Raw genomic sequence first — 26,571 nt, forward strand, 5'->3', positions numbered from 1 at the left:
CCCTATGATTCTATGATTCTATGAGAGGTTTTGTCTCATCTGTTGCTCTGTCACCATGAAAACAGTTTTTCAGTGAGCTGCTGTTCCTCAGCAATCAGTTTTCGGTAGGATAAACCACACAACAGTAATACAGGGCTACTCAATCCTGGTAATCATTCTTACTCATATCTTCATAAAAAAAATAAAAGGAGTCTAAACTGCATGTGTTTGCAAACTAAGCCTGATTGGACTGGTGGCTGTTCTGAGAATTGGCTTAGTGAGATTACTTTAAAAAAAATAAACAGATGGAGGGAAAAAAATTAGGACAAGTGATTTGGAAAAAAATTCTTTTTTTTCCCCCCATGATTGTCTGCTAATAAGATCACTTCAGCAATGATGCTGAAGAGCTGAGTATCACTTTTCCATTTTTAAACAAATGGGTTCTAATGTGAATACCTGCCAGAAACACAAGAACTATTTATGAGAAGAAGCTTCATTTTCTCCAGCGAAGTAATAGCCAGGATGCCTTCAGCTACTGTCTTCTCGTTACAGCTTGGTAGCCATTCCTGTATATGTGAAACACATGATCAGTTTTAAGGAAAACAGTTCTTCAGGAAGATTTGATGTTACCATTGGACCAAAACAGAATATGGGGAAAACAGTAGAAGGAGTTGTCATGACAGTGCACATGCCAAAGGCTGTACTTAATATGAACCTCACTGCTACACAAGGCAGCTATACATTTGACCCTGTTACTAAAGTAAGTCTGAAGTTTTTATTTAATTGATTATCTGAGACAACATTAGAACAAGTCATACGTATTGCAGAGCACTGGGGCAGTGCTCCACACGTGGCAGAAAACTTGCCCTTCAGTGTATGTTTATGAATTAAAATCTTCTCTTTAAGATTTACTTTTTCAAACCAAGATACACACCAGTTGTGATTTCTGGTTTCATCAGTCTCCTTCCCCTTCCCCTCTTTTCCCCTGCTCCACTCCCCTAATCTTTTTCCTTAGTGGATGCAGCAGTATTTTGTTGGTGGTTTCAGCCATAGTACATTTTGCAATCTATGTTCTTAAAAACATACTTATCTAGGTAAAATACAGTAGACTTGAACACAGGTAGCCAGAAAATCAGGGCAGGAAGTGAGTAAAAAATACCTTTTCCAAAAGATCTGCCTGAGAGCTAAATTTCCTAAAGTTCCTGAAGCTTTTCAGTACTCAGGATCCATTTTGTTGAATGGCAGTCTGAGCCAAACCATTCTGCTGGCTCCAGCACCCTGCTCTGAACCTTCTGCTGCCCTTGGAATATCCTAGTCAGCAAATTATTTGAGTCTACTTAAAAGTGAAAAAACTTACAAGTGAAATCTCTCCAAGTAACATTTTGTTTCAAGAACAGACATGGAGCTTTTAAAAACAAACATGCTTGAAGGCTCCTTTCCTTTCTGCAAATATGTTATACTGTATTTTTATCAGGAGCTGGGGTAACTAGGTGGATTTTAACTGCAAAGGTTTGTACAAGTAGGGAGAACTGAGGTTTTTCTGCCTTTATTAACAATTTCCAGTTTACATTAAGAACAAAAAAACCCCACCCTTTTATGGGCAAAGGGCAAAGTTGCTTCCATGTATCTTCTTTAAAGTGTAAGAATCACTGGGAGAAAAAAGTGATTCCTAGTAAAGTTACTCTAGTTTAAACATCTTCTTTTGCCAAGAATCTTGCTCCTGTCCTCCTCATTCTTGTGTTTCAATTCCTGTAACCTTTGTGCTGGTTACTCTCCTAGCTTCATGGTTCCAGCTGATCCCATCTGACAACAGGAACAATCACCATTACTAAGAGAACAAGGTGTACTAGGTGGACAGACAAACTAGGGGACACTGACAGGGCAAAAGAAATGCTGGGAAAGAAAAGACACTATACCTGCAGGAGCCTTAACCACACCATCTCCCAGCCAGTGGGATAATTCATAGGGCTGCCAGGCTACTTTCTGTACCCAGCCTGCAAACAAAAAGTTTGGCATGAACATGACCTCATAGGTTGCTTCCTAGAAAGCTCCTGCTACTATTCTCTCTTTCCTGACAAGGTGTTAACATGGGACGTTGGCAAAATTGCCCCTCAAAAGCTACCAAACCTGAAGGGCATAGTGAACCTGCAGTCTGGAGCCCCCAAGCCAGAGGAGAATCCAAGTTTAAACATCCAGTTTAAGATACAACAGCTTGCAATTTCAGGTGAGTGGGGGGATGTTACATCAAATTGGTACTGATGGAATGAGTAGCAGTAGGAAATGAAGTGAGAAAACTGCTAATCTTTTAATTGGAGATGCTGATCTGAAGTCAGCTGGTCCAAAATGATGAAGGCTATTTTACCCAGATGTGATAGTAACTCTTGCTGGAAGAATTCCTTGCTGGGAATTGTGAATTCCCAGTCGTTTTGCTAAAGAAAGACTGTGAGAAGCATATAGAAGAATGGATTTTTCTTGTTGACTTGTGCATTAAACGTACAAACTTACCCTTTTAGTGGAGAGTGATGTATGATGATTTAGCATATTGCTCTTGACTTGCTTTAGCCCTGTATCACTAAAGCCCTTTTTAGTTTTTATGAACTCAAATAATTTAAAAGAATTCTTTCCTTTTGGAGCTGTTTAGTTTTTCCACTTCAAAAGAATCTGCAAGTAAAATCAGAATGAAGTCTATAGTGTAAATACAGAAGGAAAGTTAAAGAAAACAGGGCCTCAGTCTGCAAACACTTAAATCCCATGAGTTGTCCATCTGTAAAGTGCTTCTGCAAGCAAGCTTTGCAGGATTAAGACCCTAACAAAGACTCACATTTGGAAAGAAGGATGACTGAAGGCAGTAGAGGAGAATCAGTAGTAGTACATGTAGTACCTTTTTAGGTAGGTACCAGGCTATAGTCCTTTTGTTTCCTAGCCTGCTTTGCTGAGTAAATAGCAGTTAGCCCTTGTATAAGAACAGAATCCTGCAGTTTTCTCTTAAACTTGCAACACATAGGTTTAGATCTTGCAGAGTGGATCAAACAGCTGGATGCCAGAGCTAATAGACCTGCGAGAAAACAGGGGACAACCTGAAACTTTTAGGTAATTAATAGGTACTTGCATTCCTCAATAGCAGAGGGCTTGTTGGTCCTTGTAATTAGGATTTAGAATGAAAAAAAAAAATTCTAAAACTTGGTCTTTTCTTCATCTATATTCCTGGAAGTGAGTGCAGCATACAGGAGTTGTAAAAGACACTCATTCATTCAGTAGCTCATCCTTTGGAAGGAGGATGTTGGCTCACTGAGTAGAACAGAAAAAAAGTTGTTGCCCTGCCCGGGCAGCTACGATGAGGTGACAAGAATGATCTCTTCTGCTGTTTCAAACCAGATGAACCTGTGAAAAGAAGGAAAATTAGCTTCCTAACCTGTGTTATCATGCTTCAAGAATGCAGGGCTTCTAAACAGACTGACAGGATTTCTGGCATTCGGCTTTTAACTTTGTACATGTTTTTGTCTTTTTCAGGACTGAAAGTAAATCGCCTAGACATGTATGGAGAAAAATACAAGCCTTTTAAAGGTGTCAAATATGTTACAAAAGCAGGAAAATTTCAAGTCAGGACATGAAAAGATGCTTTATTTCCAAGAGGAAATTCCCCTTCCAAAAAACTTGACTGCTTAGTGACTTATGTTGCTATTAATTAGGTGCCAATTAATTGACAGTGATTAGTTTGAGATCAAAACATTTGTGCACAGCAGCTCTTAAAATGAAAGCATAGCTTAGTTTTTCTTAATATGGCTTTAAAATAAGGTACTTTTTTCTAATACACCTTCACTCTTTTTTTTACTGAATTGTTGTGCTGGTGAATAGTTTGATCTAGGTGATCCACAAAATGCCGCAAACACTACACTGCCAGTCAGATACCAAAGCCCAGAGGCCAAGCACATTATGAAGGCCAGTCAGGCCACTGGAAAAGTCTTGTGGTGGCATGTTTTGCTGCTGCAGCTCCCTGCAAAGAAAGCTCAGCTATTCTCACAACCAGTTGCAAGCTGGCATTCCACAAAGCATCATATAATCCTTTCAGAAACAGCAGCAGCGAGAGGGGCGGGGGTCCCACAGGGTCCTGGGACATAGTGAGTATCACTCCTAAGAGAGAGCTTCAGATGAAGAAAAAAAAAATGTCCTTGTTTACAAGAAGTCGCCTTTCTTAAGAAGCATTTGCCTTAATCAGCTTTCATTTGTGCCATCTGCAGATGAGCTGATAAAACATAAACATCCTGCATTAAATCTGGGAGGTGATTGTTGCTTCAGTAATCCACTTTCGTTCCATTCAGTCTCCTCGTTGCCATCTTTTTAAGACTACAGTTGCAGAGAGTAAGATCTATTTTTTATGTGAAGCCTTTGCTTTGATTTAGATGTTCCACTCATTTGAAGTGGATGCCACCAGATTTGTGCCATGTGTACATTGGAGCGTAGCTTTTTAGACAGCACAATAGAAGTGTCAAGTGTATTTAATGGTTGTGTGCTTTAATGTTATGAAATAAAGGGAACTCTACTGCAAATACATCTTCTCTTGTGAAATGTTCACGCTCTTGTAAACTATTCATGATGCTTTTAGGCAGGAGCTGTCTGATACACAGTTAAAAGATGACAGTTTGCTACATCTTTACTGAACTTGATGACTGTGCAGCTATTTAAAGTTTAGAAAGGGCACTTACGAGCATGGCAGGTAAGCTCACTTCCATATTTTTTACTTTTAAATGGAGAATAATTGATGTTTAGATCATGAAATTTCAAACACTGATGGTCCAAAGCTGGCTAAACTTCCTTGTACACCAGCATAAACTCTTTATCTCTGTAAACCAATACATGCTCCACAGTATTTCAAAGGTTTCAAATCATACATTTGGTCAGTATATAGCAGGCCAAGAAACCCAAGTTGAGAATAAAGGAAGGGTGTGATACTAGAAAATCTTTGTTTCAGTGATCTGTTTGGCTTACAAATCGATGAACAGGTACTAGCTTTGCTTCAGATGAGGAATAGGAACTAAAGCATTCAGTAGTCAAAATTTAAAATACTGGGTCAAAAAATAATTCAGTCTGAAAAAAGGAGGGGGAATACATCTGAACACTGGCAGTGAGCTGATAAGAAAATAAGTGAGCATATATTCTCTATTGGTAACTTTGATAATATCACTAGGGTCAACTCGACCACAACAACCCCTTTGAATTTCTGAAATTGCAGTAGATTTATATCAGCAAAGCAGCATTTTTAAGAACTAATACCTGTAAGAAAGCCTTGTGTTTGTGTAGGCACAACACTGGGTATTAAAAGCTACCAACCTTCCAGTCCAGCTTTTTCAGATGGAGGAAAATCCATCAGTTCCACTACTTATCCTCTAGTTCCGCTCCACATTTCAAACAGCATCCTTCAGCTACAGTAATTTTACTAGAAATTCTGTCTTCAGGTGCAACTTATGTCCCAAGCTTAAGTCTGGGTAGCTAGTGCTGCTCTCTGCATTATCAGCCTGGAAATGCTTCAAGATGTCTTTTCAGAGCTGAGAAGGTTACTGGTGCAGAACAGAGTGTAACAGCGAAGTGGCCAGCCCGAGCACCCGCACTGCCCTTAGCATCCTGCAGAGCAAGCCTTGCAGCATTCTGTATCTCAGGCACCACGCACAGAGCTGCTGTCTCTGGGAAGGCTTGGATCCATTCTTCACAGCCTACCACCAGCAGTCACTGTCAACAAGAGTTCTACTCACCTGGTAGGAAACCACCCTGAGCATGAAAGATGCTTTTCATCAGGGAAATGGTGCTTGTTGTGAGGCTTGCACATTTTGCTGTAGGTGTGCTGGCTCCTGCTGTTCCTTGAAACACAGGAAACTCAGCTGCAGAATCTACAGAAGAGGGGGGCCTATGTTCATATTCTCCCTGTTAAAAAAAAAAATAAAATTGCACCAGCACCCTCAGGATTAATACAGCTTAAAAAAAATGAGGGGATGTCACTGAGGAATTAGTACTGACAGCTTTTGATCTCCCCTTCTCTAGGTGTCCAGCTCTGGGAGTGCTGACAAAAGCAATTGTCTCAAGTTCTCATCCTTTCTCAGATACGGGCAGAAGAGTGTGAAATCTGAGTTTTACCGGTTATTACTAACTGCCAGATGCCTCCTGGTACTGTGGGACTATGTTCAGTCCTACAGCTCCAATAAATCTTGGTTCCACAAAGTCAGAACATTTGTGTGTACTGGTAGAAATTTTTCGTGAGGAAAAAATTTGGTAAGAGGCTCTTACTGTGATGGAGTAAAAGAAACAGGATAGTGATTCCATACTAATCACCTTTGCATTACATTTTTTAAGTAAAATTCAGACGAATGGGGTGTTGGCTAAAGTAGCAGTTATTCCCTCATGGACAGGGTCAGACAAATCCCATTGCAAATTTCCAGAACCATGTTTGGTGCCACTAGTACAGATGACCCTTAGGCCTCTAGAAGAACTACCATTTTCCCACCATGGACCACAGCTTCCAGTAAGTTCTTTAATTACTACTTTTAACAGCACAAAATACAGAAACCACTTGTTTTAACCTTCTCCCATTCGAGAAACTTTGCACTTTCATTCTGTTCAGAATATGAAGAAACAACTGTTCTTTTGCTTTAGTATTTCTGCTGCTTTAACTTTTTGGTTCTCCTGTTGTTAGGGTGTTATCCACTACTCTCTTATCAGTAATACTCACAAACTGACATTTGTACAAATGCATTTTTATTGTTTTAACAGAACCAAAGAAAAGTTGAAAACATTAGACTATACAATACATTTTGTTTTATAAACAAAGTTTTATAGTGGTAAAACATTTCTAAGTGACATTCATGGTCTTTTTCAAATTTTTGCTGCATTTCAGGCCTGAAGACCAACATTTTTCAAAAAAGCAGTAATTGCATAAGGTGGACAAGTATCTTAGCTTCTACAAAACAGTTCAAGAACTTCTAGTAAACATTCTGGAAGAATATCAAAGGCAACCATGATTCTTAACTTTCCACCAAACATTCCTCAATAAACAAAGGTGATCTTTGGCATAAACAATTATGTATTGAAGGCATTAATAATATTGCATTAGTATCAGTCAAGCAACTAAACAGTGATGCTAGGGGAAAAAAAAAAAAAAATCTCAGCAAGAAGGCTGAACTGGGGGGGGGAAGAAATGTGAGGAGCACTGAGAAGTAATACAGGAAGACTATTTAGAAAATCCCTTAAAAAATAACCCCTACCTACTCAAGTGTTATTTACTATTAAATAGAAATTACTACATTACAATTCTGTTAAAGATCTGGTATAAACCAACCAAATGCAAGACATTCAGGTTAAGGCTCTGGCACCCCTTCCTTCCTCTTCCTCTTGCAGATAAAGGCAAGAAGAGAATACCAAGGAAAGATCCCAAGTACCACATATTTCATAATACCCAGACACAAGGAGTGAATTAAAGATGAATCCATGCTTTCTCTTGCTAAGGTCAGTTTGAGGCAGTTGTAGTATAATCAGTTTAACTTCCCTTTTTAGATAACAGTGCAATGCAGGGCGGAGGGGAGAAAGTCCAGGGGTTGCAGGCCAGTGAAGGACAGCTGGCTGTGTTGTGTCTCTCTGCCTTCCAGCTGTTAAGACCGAGCAGTTCTTTCCACAAGGGCACTTCTGTTAAAGGTGGTTTGATCGTGCAACAGTTTTCAGCAAATTAAGAGGGCGTCACGAGGTCAGTGCTGATCTGGGCAGAAGTCTGCAAGTGTTCCTTGCAAATGTGCAGAGCTTCATTCTAAAACAATACTTCTCCTTTCTGTCAAATGCCAAACCAGACTATGCAACAATTAAATGAATGTGTATGCATATACATATGGATAGACAGATGAAGGCATGCTCAGTTATGGAGGAATAAAACTATTCGAAGTCTATTTCAGTAATAGAGGGCAGGAAATCTGTGGTTTGTTTGGGTTTTTTTAATTGCTGTGGTTTTGTTTAGGTTAGGGGCTTTTTTTGTGGCTTGCTTTTTTTTTTTTCGGTGGTTTTGGGTTTGTTTTTGTTTCCCCTCCAGATACAGTAACACTTAGTTCACTTCAGTAACTTGAAAAAAGATTTTGAGCCTCCAAACTGCAAACATCAAAACCAGTAAAAATATCCTAGTGTCATTAGCATTAGGAACCACTGTTTGCTGGTAGCCACCAGGTTACCTAAAAAGGGTTTCATGTCCCTGCAGTGCTTGGGTGTCAAAAAGCTTCAGCATTGTTAGAAACATGGGTAGTGAAGCTAAAGGTCTTTTTTAACTGAGCATCTTTATCTTTTAAGTTCCACCTTGAGTGGCTAGAATAACATTAGATGGAGGGAAGAGAACAAAAAGAATAACTGTATGTGCTCATTTGGTTTTCAAAAGGAAAAAGCCAGCACAGGGCATTTTCAGTCCTGGACATGCAGCTAGCTTAAGAGAACCAGGACTTTTCAGCTCAATACATTACTGAATTGAGCAAGATGGAAAGGGTTCCATGATTTAAGGTCTCCAGCCATAAGGCTCAAACTCTCAACAGTGTTCCACTAACATCCACTGCAAAGCATTTCAGTACAGTGCCAGCGTTATGGAATGCCCACCTACAGGGGGACAGGAGGGTGCCAAAGACAGCTCCAGTTTTTGTTAAAGTACTGTGGCCAGGCAAAAATCAACATCATAAAACCAAAAAATTTAATTTCACATATGGAACTTTAACCCCCAGTTTACAACTGTTCTGCTGCTCCCCTCTCCCCTCTTTTAATTAAAACCCCACACCTCCCATCATTTCTGCATGGTTTAAGGGCAGCCAGCTAAAAACCTGTTGAAAAGTTGAAGGTTTCCATATCGATAACTGTCCCTAAAAAACTGCCAAGTAACCAATAGTGTCTTAGATTCTCAACACAAGCTTAAAGTGAGGTCCATGTTTTATATTATCACGTGGAAACTACTAGAATATACAGTGCATAAATGAAATGTGCTTCTGGGGGTAGTACAGAATTCATGAAAAGAACCTTTACAGAAAAAAAAATGTCTACTGTCGGAAACAATTTTGAGGTGTTTGATATCAAAAGCATTCCAAAGACATTTGAGAAGCATTCTCTTGTAATTCATACCCTTAGAATGGGGCATTAGCATAAGCTAATCTTCAGCTCATGTATACAGCACCTTTTGCTCTTAATGTATCTGTTTCCAAAAAAAGGCATTTTGTGTTATGGAAAATACTTGTTGCAAATGTTTACTGATACCACGGGGTCTTTCTGACCCATCGAAGAGTGAATCCAGCATCTGTTCTTATCTTAATGGATGCTGCCTCAGCTTCTCTCACAGTTTCCTTCACAGACTGCATAAGATTCTGGGCATTATGAACCAACATCTCAGTTGCCTGTCAAGAAAAAGAAAAATTTCCAATCCATTAGCAAATACCATGTTCAGGACAGTAGGATGGAAATCCATTGTGCCTGAGGAATTAAAGCTTAGTGTCTCAAAGAAGAATAATATCTCTCTGAAGCCAGAACTGCAGGATTCCAACTGAAAACATGCATTTGGAACGCAACTGCAGGACAAGTACTCAAGATGTTGTTGGAGAATAAGTATTTTCAGTAGTATCCCCCAGAGGGCACCGCTGCTCCTCCACCCTCAGAGCTGCTCCACGTGCAGGAGCAAGTTCTGGCCTTGGCTCTCTCTCAAAATCAAGATTAGCAAGTCGTTCAAAACTTGAACCAGAGTAGCTTTTTAGCTTGGGAAGGACTGATGTGCCTTTGGTTAAACTGTAGCTTTTGAGACAGAAGCCAAGGTGCTGTGTTCTCTTCACTAAATCAGCTGATGTAAGCTTCCAAACATTTTGTTCCCAGAACAGGTCTGGTATGACACGTTGTAATAAAACTGATCAGCAATTCCACACTACCATCATTTTTCACATCTCTTACCTGTTCTGACTCCTCATCACTGATATTAGTTCTGCCCAGCATGGTAGCTTTGACAGTGGAGAGAATTTTCAGTTGTGTGCTGATGGTTGGGATTCGCTCACAGACCTAAGGAATGTGGATAAAAAAACCTTCACATTGTGAATTCAACCAATAATAATCTATTGTTTTTTTCAGATAAACTTTTTTACTCTGTTCTACTACCAGATAAGGAGTAAGCATAGAGGGATCTTATAACCTTCAAGACTTTCTCCCAAATGTTGGTAGGATACTTGAGTCTTACTTCACTTGCTTTGGGAATTCTTGGGTTGGAACCAATATTTTTCCTTTCATCCAGATATTCCTTAAGGGCCTGCTTGCTCAGGAATGGGATGATGTCTATTTGGCTGAGACTAAAAAACTAAGGAGTGTGATATTTCTGCTACTATTCTTTGATACAAAGGAATGAGTAGACAAAATGCAAAGCAATGCAGGCTTAGGACAGACCAACGTTCATAGTAGGGTAATTTTCAGAACTTCCTTTGGGACACTAGCATCTTCTACTTACCTGTAAACAAACCCTGACTTTACAGAATAGGTATGGCCATGGGTCCTAGAAACAGACACAAAACTTGACAAAACTTTGCAAGCCAAGGAAAGATACACGACTGACTGCCACAGCTCCTGTGCTTACTCATACTAAGACAGGAGCATAGAAAAAAATACATATTTGAGGAATATACAGGTTAACTTGTTACCTGCAAGAGGTTCGTTCTAATGCGCTTGTCAGTGCACTGCTTTGCCACCTCTTTGGCTAACCGAGTGACTTCATCTGATGCCTTAGCAATATCCTTTGCACACTGAATAAGGGCACGCTTGTTTCCACTGCCCCCTCTCACCAGGCGTGACATCTCTGCCATGAGCAGCGCCATTCGTTTGGCAGCAGCAATGATGTCATTACCCTGCAGAGAACAACAGCAGTTAGCGTCCGTGCCCGGACAGAAGCCTCACACAAGTCACGGCTGAATGGCAGTCTACAGTTTGGTAGCAATCCTTTCAAGAAGTTAAGGATGGAAGGACCATTTGTGAACACAGAAGAGGTTTCTTCAAGGAACAGGGAAGATCTGTACTAATTTTATGTTTCTGACATATTTCTTCTGAACACTGAGGAAAAAAGTTTGTTTCAAAACTAGAAGAGAAAAGTGTTAGTTTGTCCATGGAATTCGAGTTACTGCTCTGCTGGCTAGGTTTTAAGATAAAACATGTTATTAGCATTTGAAGTTCCAGATTTCAAAAAAAAAAGGCTTTTTTAAGGTAAAAAAGTGTGCTAAATAGCTTGGTAAACCAATAGCACTAATTAAGTTATATAGTGCAGTCATTATAAGTTGAGCATAAAATTTTCAGTGGCATCTGAAACTGAAGTTGTTAAAGCATTAGCTATGCTGCTAGAAATGCTAGAGGATAAATGGAAGAGAATCTGTAACATGAAAACCTTTTTAACAGGTTATGTGGAAATGAGATGCAATTATGTTTTTTTTCTGAAACGTTTAAGTTAGTCGTTGAAAATATATCTTCCTTTCTGACAAAATCTCCTCTTTTAAAACGTCCAGGAGAGAAGAACGTGCTATTTCAAGAGATAATCTAGTGATATTTCTTACATTTAAACCCAATTTTCTTGTAAAATTAGTCACAGAAATGCTTCTGAGAAATATTGGAAAAATGTGAGTGAAGTATGACCAAGGCAAAACCACTTCTTATGCACTGTTCCAGAGAGAAACCTAGTGCAAGAAAAAGCAGACCTAGATGATTAATATTTCATAATCTGTTAGTATATTTAAATTCACCTTTGTAAACAGTGTTGTTAGAGGAAAGTGAACTATTTGGTGCCATGAAGCATTCCTGTTGTGTGGATGAATTATTAGCAGAGAGAGTTTAAGTATTAGCACACTCCTTCCTTGGCATAATTCCACAAGTAATGACCAATGAAGTTCAGAAGAGGACACAGCAAGAACCCCGCTTGGCAAACGTTCTCTATCCCTGTGCACATACTTCCGTGGCTCACTACTAGCAAATTCAAGAAGCTATCCCAGATACAGGTGACAAAAAGCTGAACTATTTGTTACCATGACCTAATAGCTAAACAGTTTGCTAGTATAACCAGTTAGGATTCAAATGACATAACACAAGCTCTTCCACATTTTCAAGTAGGAGGATCAAGAAATTAGGACCAGGGTCATTTACGAAGCCCTCTAACAAGTTATCCAAGCATCAGAATCTGAAAAGGACAAGAACATTTTTAAAGTCCTTTTTATTAAAATAGTTTCATGTATCTATGTAAATGTGCATACACACATACTTACACATACACACACACCCCCAACCTTCATTACAAGACACCAGCCTTCTCTTGCAGCATGCTACAGAAAAGTGACCAGTCTTGCAAACATTTGTGCTTAGACAGAAGAGACAGGCTACTTGTGAATGTCTGCACCTCTTATTAGATTTCCATTGGTTTCATATAAACACAAGCTCAATTCAGCAGCTAAGAGCATTCAGTTGCAGCTTCTTCATAAAAGAATTCTCTTAAGACCAGCATTTGCAATACAGCCAAGTGCAAGCCAGCAGACAGTCAGTCCTCTTCAATAAACACTGCCATACAAAGCCATTCCTTGTTGGAAGGTATTTTAATTTATGGCATCAATGAAGGCAAAGCTCAATAGACATGTTAAATGACTTCTTGAATGCTGCATATTCTGCTGTGTCTGGAAGTCATTAAGAAACTATTAACCATGGCTTCCCAGGTAGCCCAAATGAATGGAAAAGAGAACACAGTGGGAGAGAAGAGAACCCCTACTAGAATTTGAAAACTGTCATAACAAAGAAAAACAGGCAGATGCAAAGGCAGAGAAAGCCTTTAAATATTAATAAGTGACCCAAATCAAGCTTCAGTCCGGCACTGACAAACAGATCCAGCAAACCTGTGAAGGCACTCTCAGCCTTTAAAATGAAGTGCAGACACACTTATTCATTCAGAATGGCAGGGCCCAGCAGGGATCAAGAGTGATGCAAATGTGTCAGCGTTCCAAGTGGCTGGATGCACGCGGATCAGTCCCCGGGGAGACTCAGGAGTACCTTACTAGACCACTTGGTTGCTTCCCGATGTAGAGACTGAGCAGCAGCCAGAATGGGCTGGTTAACAGGCTGATTGGTTGGCATTAACAGCAGCTCAGGCTCGTAATCATCTTCAATGTCAGAGGGGAGAGTGAATTCAACATCTGCATCATCCTCCTCATCTACATCTACACCAGCCTCAGCCGCTTCATTAATCACAGTCACATCAGGCTTTGCAGGTGGCAGCAAGGGCGAAGAAACAGGGGACAGTTAGTACAAGAAGCAGAATTTGGTAGAAGAGCATGAACTGTGCCTGGTTTAGTGACCTCTTGGTCTCCCAGGATCTGACAAAGCAGCTCTACCTACGGTCAGGTCAGAGGGAGAAGGGGAAGGAATAAAAGATTAGCAGAAGGAAACAAACATTTCACCTGTGAACCAAAGGTACCAAAAATATTAAGAAGTTACAACTCAAAGATGCAGCAACATTTTTCATCTGAGCATACAAGCTTGTACAGAGGCTGACTTGCAGAACAACATTTTTCTGGCAACACAATGGTGAAATAAATGGATTTTGTTTCAATGAAAGCCATTTTGACTGCATAGAAGCAGGCACAGCAGCTGATGACTGTGGCAATTGTGCAGATAGAAAGCTTTGTATGGAAGCCTGTTCACATACATGTGATAAGAAATAGCAGCAGGATCACAGAAAAAACACTGACACTGCTTGCTGTAAAGTTGAAAAAAGGTGAGATGGAAGACGCTGTAGAAATGAGTACTGAAGTACTGCAGAAAACATGAAAAAGAACAAAACCAGGTTATGAAAAGAGGAGATGACAATGTTATAAATGCTTTATTACAGTTCTTAAAAAAAAGACTGGAACAGAATTAGTAAAATATTCTTATTATGAAGCATATAATACTGTTTTGCCACAGTATGTAGTTTCCATTACCTTCAAAGAAAAAGGATTCAAGCAAATATGTCGTGTTAGGTTAGAACACAGGAAAGAGTTAAGTGGTATAACAATACAGGCATTTATAATACAGAAGCATTTCAACAAAAACATTCTAGAGGTTTACTAACTGTACTTCTTTGACTAAAGCCAAGTGTGATAGCAGTCAATCTACCCTTACCAAAACTGATGCATTTTCAACTGTGTTTTGCTTCAGATATGACCTTCAATAGGAAAAAACAAAACAACAACAACAAAGAAATCAACATGAACAAAACTACATAGGAGTTTTGGTAGGAAGTTGTAAGTTTTATATGCTGCCAAAACAACTCATCTCCAAAAACAATTTCTATTTAAGTCTTAATCTAATGAAACATTTCTAAATATCCCTCATTCTCTTATTCACCGACATGAGATGGAAAGTCAGGGAAAGCTAAAGCAACAGACAGTGTTCAATTATTGCTCCATGAGAACAATAAGGTACATAAGGCCAGAATCTACTCAAAGAGGAGTTTTTGTAAAGGAGAAAATAACTCCATTTTAAATCTTACAAGAATGAAGAATGTTCTCAAAGGTTTTTTAAAGACTAAGTACTTGTTCACCCCCTTCGTAAGTGTAACACATGGTAAAGTACCATCAGACTGGACTAATAGACAAAAAAGCCAGAAGACAGTTGACACAGTATATTGTGATTTAGTTTGAGCAAGACCTTCTATTTCTAACCCGTGATCCTCAGTACCACTGTCCATCAGTCCTCCTCCCACCCAGGAAGTGACTTCAGAGACAAGAAAAATATTTTTAAAACTTCTCCCCTAACACATTCAGAATAACTGTACTCCTGTCACTAAAATGGGACTGCTAAAAAAAGAATAAGTAGGAATGCCAAGCTAACTCATTGATTTGTTGGTCTGAAATAAATAAAAAAAAAAAAGCAATGAAAATAATGTTTTAATACCTAAAGACACCAAGCTTAGAGCACTTTCATAATCAGCAAGGAGTTTCAAGGTCTACTGCCTTGTTTTGACAAATATTTTAATAGTTGCACTGTTTAGACTGTATATAGTGTATATATAGGTAATTTAGCATATATAGCAAAAGCTTTTTATTACCTACTGTGTATTGCTAAGTTGCCTATTTTGGGATTCAAACATCAAAACACTTTTAGGAAGCTGAAATTAAGGCTTTGGCCTCAAAACTACCTCCTGAGGTTATTAACACATTCTAGTACTATCCATTTAATAATATAAATATGTATTAGATAGATTCAAAAGTATGAGAAGAATAATGCTTTTCATTCGATGGAAAAGACAGCCAAATAGATTTTCAGGACTTTTTGTATTTTATCTGTACTTCCAAAACAGATGTTCCTTAAGCACAAAGCACTGAATTTAATTCTGTAAGCTATTCATCTTCTCATTCACCATCTAATTTGATGGCAAAAAAAGGTGGCTATTTTAAAAGCCAAATTCTGATGTTTAATTTATACCTGCAGAAGCGTAAATCTCAGAAGTTCTTACTCAATTGGTGCCAGCACAAAAACTTAGCCCTTTGGGGGGAAAAAAGGGGAAAGCAAAAACAGTTATATTAGAGTTTATAAGACTGACAAGTTCACGCTGCTTTGTCATAGCACTGAAATGGTAAGGAGATGAAGGATTTTGACCTTGATAGTAAGTATTACTCACTAGAAAAAAAGAATGAAATCAAGCCATCTCTATATGGTCACTTTTCTGACCATAAATGTATGAGATAAACTGTAAAGTGACTTGCAGCTCCTTCCAAAATTAAGACAAACAAGCTCATGATTCCTGCAGCTGCCATCTGCCACATTCATACAGACGTTTCAAAGTCACTCAAGATACAGAAATCATCTTGCCAGCCAAAAAAGGCTTAAGTATTAGTGGCTCTCTAGGCAATATGAGCATCAAGGATCACCAACAGCTTAGCATACAAGGCATATTTGTGTTCCCAGAGGTATGCTAATAAAGCATTCTAGCAATTCGGAGTATTAGAAGAGTTGACCCGAGTTCACTCTGAACTTGAAAAGGTTTCTAATTCCTGCTATGGCGGCGTTTTCACTATTTAGTCTATAAAAGTCTTTTGTTGTTATCGAGACAACTGACTTTGAACCAAGCACACTGATCCTAAAAAAAAAAATTCCTTTTACCTCAAGACACAACTTCTTACCTTGCTAGACCATTTCCGTGCTTCATCGTGCAACTGCCTAGCAGCCATCATCATGGGCTGATTAATAGCTTCTCCTGCTTTCTGCTCTGGGAACTCTTCATCCTTTTCTTCAGGTGGTGGTGGTCTGGGTGGGGGAACCTCACCTTCTGGGAGTGGTGGTTTTGGAGGAGCAAGCTCATCAGTCAGCTAGGAAAGGCAAAAAACTTATTCAGGGCAATGAAATGGTACACAGATGGAGTTAAGGATGCTGTCATGACAAGACCCCATTGGATGACCTCACCTCTTTTTCCAGTTTATCAAGTGCACCCTATTAAAGGGAATACTATGTTTTAATCTCTTTTGTTGAAAGCTGGATTGGTATTTTTAGAATTTAAAGCTAGTCATATGCATAGCTGGCCAGGCAATGCATTTTATTTGTAAAGAATAATAATATCACTCACGTAACTTCAGCACACAATCCACATGGCAGTGACAACTGTGTACTTTATTAGAAACTACACTGCACTTACATGGAGCTGCTCAAGGTCAGGAGGAGGAGGGGGGAAATCTGGTTCCTGAGGCTGGAAGGCTTCTCTGACTTTGGCCACAGCTCCAAGAATTCTGTATCCAGAATCCAAGAAACTCTTCTGCAAACCTGAACAAAAATCCCATTACCAGTTTAAAAGCATTCTGTATATTTAGAACTGCAATACAACCCAAAAAATTACTTCTATAACATATGGTGCCAAGTACACTTATATCCATGAAAAAAGATGTTTAAAAACTACCAAATTATTTACAGTGGATTTACATGTTGGGAATGTTAGTGTCATATGCCTCATGCACGAAATAAAGCCTAGACTAACAGTCACATCAATAGCCAAAGTAATTCATAAAATAACTTTTAGAATAAAAGAAATTATGTAATATTTTCTTAAAGAATAACTACTGATAACTAGTAACAAATACTTTAATAAAGATTACAAAATCACATAATAAACTATATAGAATGCTGGATCCTTTTCCCTTGAGTATGCCACAGGTCTTTGCTTACACTAAAAGAACAGGATTCTGCAGCGCATGGTGTGACCTTTATTTGACCACTCCAGGATTTAAGTGTACACAGTACTTGCAAAAAAGGAAATACACAGCTGTACAGGACAAAATGAGTACAACTCTACATCATCTTCAGCCAGAAAAAATCCATTTGAAGTCAGCTTACTGAATCCTTACCAGGATCAGAAATGTTTCCTGCCACAGCTTTAGCATCCATTACCATTGGTGAGATAGTTCTGCTTAGCTCATCAGAGGCTGCTTTAACAGCTTCTCGGAATTTAGGGTCTTCTGAATTTTCAACCTCCCGTTTTGCTACCAGTAGGATGCGGTTGGCTCGTCTAGCAATGCTGGTGGCACCAGCTACCAGCATCTGAGGTTGAATGTTGGCCATTGCAACTTTACATTTATCAAGATCTTTCTTAATAGCTTCTTCTGATGCATCCAACAGAGACTTGGTGTCAATGGCTTCATCCACCAACCCTAGAAAAGAAGTTAAACACTTTAATACTCTAGTTTCATCTGTGGAAAGGGATATTTGTTATTCCAGAGACTGTTCACAACCAGAAAATGAAGAATTTCCAAATTAGGGGGTGTGGAGGGGTGGAAGGGTGCACGGATGTCAAACCTAATTTTTACTTCTAATTCTGTGGTACCTCTATCACAGTAACTGTGGTCAAGCTTGCTCCCACTAACTACATCCCAGGCTCTTACTCAGCTACTGTGGAATGTTGCTTGAGTCAAGATCTGGCTTACACAGTACATGCAGCAGAGGTTCCTTCCTCCCACCAAAGCTCTTCAAGCCTATTCAGTACTTTTTCCATCTCTCCCATTCATGGAAAAGGCAATACCCCTCTGGCTACACCTTTACTGAAAGGTGATATACAGTGACAGAGCAGTAAGATTTAAAATACCCACAGTTTGATTATGGGGATGAAGGATGAGGTAGTATACACTCCAGAGATTAGCAGATCAGTGCGAAGGGTCTGCACTTTGAAAGGGCAATCACAATAAAATGTAAAATTATTTTCTTTTTCCTACAGAAGAACTAAAGCTGAATTTGCTCCCCTGTAGCTCAAAATTACCACAGAGTCATAGAATGCTTTGGGTCAGAAGAGACCTTTAAGGATCACCTAGTCCAACCCCCAGTATGAGGCAAGCTACTTTGTTTATGCTGCAATGTATATGTATTTCTGGAGCCAGAGAGCACATTCTTAATTGTCTTATTTCAATTAGTCATTACTCTTATGAATGTTTCATCAGTCCAAACAGAATGGGGAAAAAAAGATGTATACCAGGTAGTTGGCCACAAGCCTCGATTAAAATTTCCTACGTCACCTGTCATTTTCTCTACATTATCGATCCATTGGTTTTTCATGGTCTCAAAATGTTCATAAGCAGCTTGATTTCCAGGATTTCTCAGAAGGATACGAGCAGCTGATACTACCTGTCAATGGAAAACATTCTTAATTATGGAAGCATCAGTATATAACAACATCACACTGTTTTAAGAAATGCATTTCTTTCTTCAGGACTATGTAGCTGCTCATTTGGAATAAGAGTTCTTTAATTCTAGCTCAACATCTAGCTGCTTGAAGATCTACAAAGCTTCTGGACTTTGACGACACAAACACTTTCATTCTGGAATTGGAATTACATGCTAATATATTGTAAAAACCACTTTTTGAAAGCACTGAGCTACAATACTCTACCAAAGTTTTAGCTAGAAGGTTTATTTGAAAAAAAAAAAAATCATTAAAGGGCATTTTCTCCACTCATGTAAGCCTCAAAAGTAATTTTGTTTCAAGGATGTCACTACTACTTCTAACCAAAAGTTGAAGAGTAAGATTTGTATCTAATCACTGTGTTCTACTTGGTTTCATATACGCAAATATTTACAAATATTCGTGTATATGAAAAACTGTCAGTCCTATGCACCTTGCTGGTATGAACATCTCTGTCTGAGAATCGAAGCATAAAGAAGATTCCACAGAAGTCATCCCCAGCCTTTTCAATCGCCCTTTGAGACCAAGGAAGCAAACCTGTGGGGTAAGTTCCCGTGCCGATTTCACTGTTGCCTGAATGCCCTCCACAGTAGTTTTATTTGCAGTTCCAACTGCAGCTGCTTTTTCTGCTGTAGCTCCCAGTCTAGCAGCGTGGTTTTCAAAGTTTGCTGCTCTTTCATCAAACACCTAGTTGTTAGAAAAGAAAAAACATTTAAAAAGCTTAACTTCCCTAACAGAATACACAAATTCTTCTAGGTGTCAAGTACCAGAGGCACCTTCACAACATCTCAACTTAATTCGTCTCCTGAGAGGATGCAGCAGGACACCAAAGTTTTGAAGCTATTCTGTTTTTTTTCATCTTCACATTACTGGACTTTCTTCTTTACTAGGTTATTTGGGCAGCAAATACCTCACACTATCACTTTGAGGTATTAAGTATGCTAGTTCCTGACAACTACTGCTGTAACAAATAGTGTGCTAAAACTCTTTCAGCTCACAAGTTTATCTTCAAACCCATAATCCAAAAGTAACTATATTTGGAAGATAAGTGCAGGCTTTTGCTCTAAAAATGAAAGATTCACATTGGGAAAAATTCCTTTCTTCCACGGTCCTTAGTTATTCAAGGCATAAAATACTTTGGCAGTAAGTGATTGATTCTGTGAAAAGCTATCTTGTCATGAAGCTAAACTCCTCAAGGCTTTGGGGAATTATTTTGGTAATGTTCAAATCGTCTAGCCAAACAGAGCTACTACATACAGAGTTTTAGATACTTCATATGCAGCCAGTAGCTTTGAAATACAGGAAACACTACCCAGAAAAAAAAGCAGGTGAAGTCTGTTGATCAATCTTGACATGCACTTGACTATTTTAATCAGCTTATATGATACTGAAATACACAATCCACTAACTAGTGTGTCAGTGGCCTGTGCACAAGAATTTTTAGCATGCAACATGGTATGAACATCACAGGGAGTAATCTTTGAAATATATTGAAGTCAGGGACAATACAGTTTCCAGGGATATACAGAACAATTCACAATCTCCAAGAGTCCAGAGCAATACGCACAGCAATCATTATGCTGTCAGAATTAATATGTATCACAAGCTTGAGGAAAAAAAATGACAATTCATTTTTCAAAATATGAATTCAGGTCAAATTAAACAGTAACCGAAGCTTCACACAGGAAAAAGATCACCCATGTATACTTGCCTCATCTCTATTGGGAGCATCAGGGGGAGCAGTGGCTGCTACTGCTAACAATTTAATAGGAGTTGTTGTGTCACTGAAAACATCAGATACCTCCTGGGTCATTGCCTCTTGCATCCGTGTTTTAAGATCCTTAGGAAAAAAAAAAAGAAAATTACTAACATATGATACAGGAATATTAAGTTTGTAAGGATTCAAATCCCATAAACCTCTTCTTGCAACAAGAAAAGCCCATTACAATGGCAGTCATTAAGATTAAATGATCTTTAAATTGTGATCAATTAATAATCTGAACTACAAGAAGCTTGCATACTACTCCTTGGAGGTGCATCAGAAGCTATAAGCAGCATGATTTGAGACCTTGCCCCTCAAGTCTGCAATGCTAGCATACTATTTTCTTTTAAAATGAGACATCAATTTTACTTCTAAATTGTTCTTTTGGAACTAATTCCTAGAGCACAATATCAAGGCTTTTGTATAAAGTTTGTTTTCAACATCTCAGCTGAACTAACAGGGTTTTACTGCACTCTTGTTTTTATTGATGCCTCACACACACAAGCACTTTATCAGAGGACTGCAAATATTTCAGCATATCATGTGTTTCACTGCACAAGAGCAGATTTTTACCTTCAGCGAGTCCTGCAGCTGAGCAGCGATTGCCCTGGCCTGAGGAGACTCTCCCTCCCCTCTTGCTGCAAGGTCAGCTAGCTGAGCAGCCAGCTGGTCCACACGGTCACATTTGGCCAGCAGGTCTTGACGATAAGGTCCCATCATAACATTGGCTAAACGACGGCCTTCTGCAACCAAGCCCCGAATTGCTGCTTGGCCTACAGTGGAAGAAGATACATTGCGTTAATATACAGGGGAACAAAGTATTGGAAGTGTAAAAAAGTTGCACCATGAAGTAAGCAACACTTCAGAATTTGTGGGCTTTTAAAAATACCTTCCTAGGTAGTGAAAAGCATCTTCTGCAGCTTATTGTTGAGTACTTGCAGTTCACACCTATTAGAGAAGTTCAACTCTCACCAGTTTCTTTTTGTTTATTGCAGCAACTCCAGCTAGAGATACATCCTTTTCAACTAAGGTGGTCTGACAGAAGTTGACTGTTATAGCTGCCAGGTATTCCTGCATAACTCATCTGTTGACTCTAACAGAAAGCACTTCCACATTCCAAGCACTGCAATTCATCTCCACATCATTCCAAGTCATCAGAAGATGTACAGGAAGAGGGGGAGAAAAACCAAATATGAAACAAATGAAAAAGCAGGACAGCCTTTCCTAGGATTCTAGGAATCATGGGTAGTTACTGTAAAGTGTCCAGGATGGGGAAGAGGAAGCACCTTACAAAGCCTCCACAGTGTGTTTAAAGGTTTTCTGTAAAAAAATTGGGGTTTAGGCATGAGCGACAGAAGCTTCCTGTTCTTTTACAAGATTATTCTCCGAATATGCTTCTTCATTCTTTCAATAACACAATAGTATTCTTCTTTTAAAAGAAGTCATCATATATTAAGTCCTTTAAAGACCTACTGAAGAGTCATCTTAAGCCAACGCTAACACGCAAGTAATCCAAGTTCATATCAAGCTCAAAATTACCTAGAAGTTGTCACAGGACTCGACTATCCAAGAGTCACTCGGCACTGCCACCGTCATTTTAGAAAGCTTATTAGTGTAGCCAAGTTTTGTGCTGTTGGAATGTCCCAAGACATTTTTTCAATTGTTGTGCTTGCTTGGCTGCACTTGACTTACACAAAACACAGAAGTTACAATAACTAATAATATCGCTACATGTAAATATTTGTAGCAGCTAGCACGACTGAAGTGGCTCACATTTTTAAAATGAAATACACATTCTGCCTTATTACTTCAAAATTTAGTTTGTGTTTAAATGCTACCCTGGGATAACTGCAAACACAGTTATTTGTGACATGGTCATTACTATTGCAGAGAACACTGAAGTATTTTCACATGATCACTGAAAACATCAGGCCCAATTCTAACAGAAGTGCTGTCCAGACTGAAGAAAGCACATACCTGATTTATATTTTTACTATATCTTTCCAATAACCACCCTGCTAAGTGCCAATGCAAGTGAAAGCTATTTAAATTAAAAAAAAAAAAAATGTACAGTGAGATCAATTTACAACTAGTATTTTTTAATTACCTATACACATTAAAGTTAGGGGACATACCACATCTTACATCTCTACACACGTTTTTATCATATGTATTACACCAGCAATTGATTAATATGTTCAGTGTTGAGAAACTTCAGTACCCTCAGAGCAAGTTTTCAGTATGCATGCAAGCCTCATGACTAACTAGGCACAATACAGACTTCAAGAGGGATTTAAGTTACCTTTGTTTCTTTTAAATTAAAAGGAATAAAAATTAAATTTAGGTTTTGTGCTTTTTTGAGACAACCCCACCACACACGTCACTATGTTTGTGTTAATACATTCAAGAGAAACATCAAAATTATGAAGGGTTTCAGCCATTGCCAAAACATCTCATGAGACCCATCTACTGCCCTCTTGGTCACCTCCTTCTGCATGCCGTTCGCTCATCAGAAAGTGTCAAAACATGGAACTCCACTATTCTATTTCAAATATAACACACAAATTTGTACTTCACAAGCGTGCAAAATATCAACATCACCAGATCTTTAATTCAAGGATCTGTCATTGGTTATTCACACAACAAAAGTTATCTTGACAGACAGGGAAAGGTGTGACGAAGAGCTTTGGAAGTCTTGCCATTATACTACTTCTTATAAGGCACGTTTCCACTTGTCGTCAGTTGCACTGTTCAGCCACAACTGCACTGCTCAGACTTAACTGCTATGGAAAAAAACTACTGAATCTGCTTTTTAAGCTTCATCCACCTGCTTGCAATAGCATCACAAGAAGCTAAGATGCCTGAGAAGGCATCTCAGAAATGGTTTACAACAAGCTCTCTGCAGAGCTTCTCCTGAACCATATTTATGTGCTTGCTGATAGCATGCTTAGATCTTCAGCTCACAAGGTGTGAGGAAGAGGTATTGAAGGCTTGCCATTATACTACTACTTATAAGGCACATTTCCACTTGTCAGTTGCACTGTTCAGCCACAACTGCACTGCTCAGACTTAACTGCTATGGAAAAAAACTACTGAATCTGCTTTTTAAGCTTCATCCACCTGCTTGCAATAGCATCACAAGAAGCTAAGATGCCTGAGAAGGCATCTCAGACATGGTTTACAACAAGCTCTCTGCAGAGCTTCTCCTGAACCATATTTATGTGCTTGCTGATAGCATGCTTAGATCTTCAGCTCACTTCCTCTTTGATTAAATAGCTTCTCCTCAGTTAACCCAGTAACCATACAAGTAGTGATACCTCTAGGTCAGGCTTATGAATGTTTTTTTCCTCTCTGAATGACTTCATTACTTAATTTGCTGGAGCAGGTATAAATTCAAAATCTAGGTACTATACTTGCATCCTAATAAGAGCAAGAAGCAGTCTAACGTTAGTTTGTTCTACAGCACACATTCTCCTATTTTTCAAAGTTGTCATTTCCAGAAGACAAAGAATCATTAGTCAGCCTGATTCAATAATATTGCAGGCAGGACTTTGCTATAAACCTCCAGCCACAAACTGAAGGTCTGCACATTAGTGAAGAGATTTCATACATCCTCAGCATCTCAGGAGCAGTAATTTCAGTCATAAAAATGACACGTTTAACCATAAAACTGTGGGTGAAAGAGCACATGGAAACACTTACCTACTCCCCGATCAGCAACTGTAGGGTTGTCTATCCACCTTTGGGCTTGCTCAATCTTGCCTTCCAAATGGACAGCTGCTTTAACTGGCCTAGTATTTGCCACAGCCCTGTTTGTTTTGGACTGTAAATTCTGAAGCGATGTAGCTATTTGCTTAGCCAATGCACGAGCCTCAGGAGAGTCACCTTTCCCACTAGGGATCAAAAAAACAGTATAGTCATATAAAGATCATTTACACCTAGTCCCAAATTCAGCAAGGTACTAAGTCTTTTTAAAAAAGGTTACATCTGACACTTCAGTCTCGGACCAAACAATGCAGGTGTGTCACCCATGAATCCACACCTCGCACTTCCCTGCTGCTGCCCCTGGATGTCACACATGTTCAATCCAGCACTGGGAGGGGGGAAGGCATGGACTGGCACTGACAGAACTGGTGCATGGCTTCCAGTTCCCGTACTCATGGCTGTCTGACCAACAACTACAACAATGCCATGCAGATGACAAGCAGTCAAGTAAGTAGCAACAGACTCAAGGATGTATATAAGCGTAAAAAGAGGTAGCATATTAAGACCTGCAGCAGCCAAACCTCGAGTAAAGCATCTAACTAGTGAGCAAAAAAAAAAATATCTCCAGATTCCAACTGGCCATAAACGAAGATGACAGTTTATAAAATAACTGTTTCTTCACTTCCATTCTCAAGCATTCTCTCTGCCAAACAGATACAGAAATATAATTTCTGAAAGTCTTTTATACACTTTGCAGTTACAGCTTAGAACATTGATACTGTAGTGATCTTAGAACATTGGTACTATCTACCACTGAAGTGGTAGATATTCTACCTTGCCATTTAGTAAACTGCTTAGCAAAAAAACAGTGATGACATTTCTCTGTATAAATAAACTCAAGTTTCATACTATCTCATTCCTTTTTAAGTGCTTTGACAGGACTAAGGAGCTCACTTTTTGCTTTGGTTTGTCAAATTTTATAGACAGTAGAAAGAAAGCATTTTTAAGGTAATACCCCTCTAGTTACTTTTCGTTTTTCAAGGAAGACAGTTCAAGCTGGGCTTTGGGATAGAAATCATTAGGATGAACCATTAAAAAGGATACAATATTTTATAAATTACGGTGTTTTTAAAGGATGTTAAAAAGTTAGATTTTTTCCTCCTTAGCAAGATAGAAATACAGAAGTATAAAATATCCACTCATAGTTCTTAGATTAAAATATATTCTCCATCATCAATATTCTGATTTTCCTCAGCACTTTGAGCTGCAAATGGACATCAAATTAATGGTGACAAAAGTTCTACATACTGTCGTCGCAGATCTGACAGCTTAGCAGTCAAAGCAGAGATTTCCCCCAAAGAACGAAGGATATCATCTCTTTCTTTAGGCTCTTCACACAATTCTGCAACCTTCCTTGCTTCAGCCATAATTCCCCGGATATGCTCTTCTCCTTCACTGCCCCCATTAGGATCTGCAAGCCAGTTCTTAACAGAAGGAAGTTGTGTGCAAGTGAAGATAAACAGTAATATTATTTCCACAGAGATTTTTAAACAAAAAAGAAATACCAATACAGCTTTCAAAACTTTATTTAACAAAAGACACTTATCAAAAGCAATCTGTTTATTAGATAACATGAAGTTGTTCTATTTCCTGACAGATTTTCTGTTCTAAAAAAAGATGTCAAACTTGATGAAATCTACCCAAAGATTTTACATTCTCTCCCCAACATTTGCCTACAGTATTTTCAGAAGTAAGATTTACTGAGTGGCTTTAGAGACTCATGATCTGCTTTCCAGAAAAAAAAAAAAATGAGAACAGATGCTCTTGTGTACAGTGTGGCACTCTTTACAGAGCCCTTCCTAAAAAGTCTCATTATCTTTTCATTCAATACATATAAAATTGAAGTGTATATACATATTATTATGTATACATACAACCATTTAGATAAAATACATAGAAAAGCTTCATTATTTGATGACCATCCTCATCACTGGTTAATAGAGTGACCACTGAGGGAAATAAGAGTTATAAAAATAAACTATGAACTAAAAGAAAAAATAGTTTCATTAACTTCTTTTTGCTTTTGTCATGAATATCCAGTTCTAAATCCTGAACTCCACTCAAATAAGGAGAGCCCAAGTGAAGTGCTCTGGGTTTACCCACAGGTATATCTGTGTAGTCTGAAATTCCTCTACTCTTTTCTTTAATAAAATCAGTTTATGTCCAAATTTAGGCTGCTCCCTTATTTCAATTTCATAACCTCAGCATTTTTTGCATGGCTAAAAAATATGAAAAAAATGTCATAAGTTGTAGCAGAACTTGGAGCACCCTGTAAATTACTGAATGTAAGATTTTAATTTGGAAAAATGAGGTAGAATAGAACAGAATCACTGTGGTTGGAAAAGACTTCCAGGATCATCAAGTCCAACCT

At 38.7% G+C, this 26,571-nt stretch overlaps 2 protein-coding genes across 2 annotated transcripts; one reads left to right on the forward strand and one right to left on the reverse strand.

Annotated features, from left to right (window-relative positions):
* Positions 1-513: 513 nt before the first annotated feature.
* Positions 514-4,526, forward strand: LOC103782603 (AP-3 complex subunit mu-1). Its single transcript, XM_008950378.1, has 3 exons — positions 514-739; positions 2,059-2,203; positions 3,490-4,526. The coding sequence occupies exons 1-3, from the start codon at positions 563-565 to the stop codon at positions 3,588-3,590; spliced, it is 423 nt and encodes a 140-aa protein (XP_008948626.1). The 5' UTR covers positions 514-562; the 3' UTR covers positions 3,591-4,526.
* Positions 4,527-9,043: 4,517 nt separating this feature from the next.
* VCL (vinculin) lies at positions 9,044-25,722 on the reverse strand (the record flags this gene model as incomplete). The annotated part of the gene is made up of 12 exons (XM_008950379.1): positions 9,044-9,371; positions 9,916-10,020; positions 10,650-10,853; positions 16,137-16,322; positions 16,646-16,770; positions 17,349-17,651; positions 18,507-18,615; positions 19,211-19,360; positions 20,385-20,513; positions 21,009-21,208; positions 24,138-24,328; positions 25,449-25,722. Coding segments are annotated over 12 exons (2,123 nt in total), but the record flags the coding sequence as incomplete, so codon positions are not given.
* Positions 25,723-26,571: the final 849 nt, after the last annotated feature.

This window comes from Merops nubicus, unplaced genomic scaffold (assembly GCF_000691845.1).
Source record: "Merops nubicus isolate BGI_N331 unplaced genomic scaffold, ASM69184v1 scaffold17422, whole genome shotgun sequence".
Taxonomy (NCBI): domain Eukaryota; kingdom Metazoa; phylum Chordata; class Aves; order Coraciiformes; family Meropidae; genus Merops; species Merops nubicus.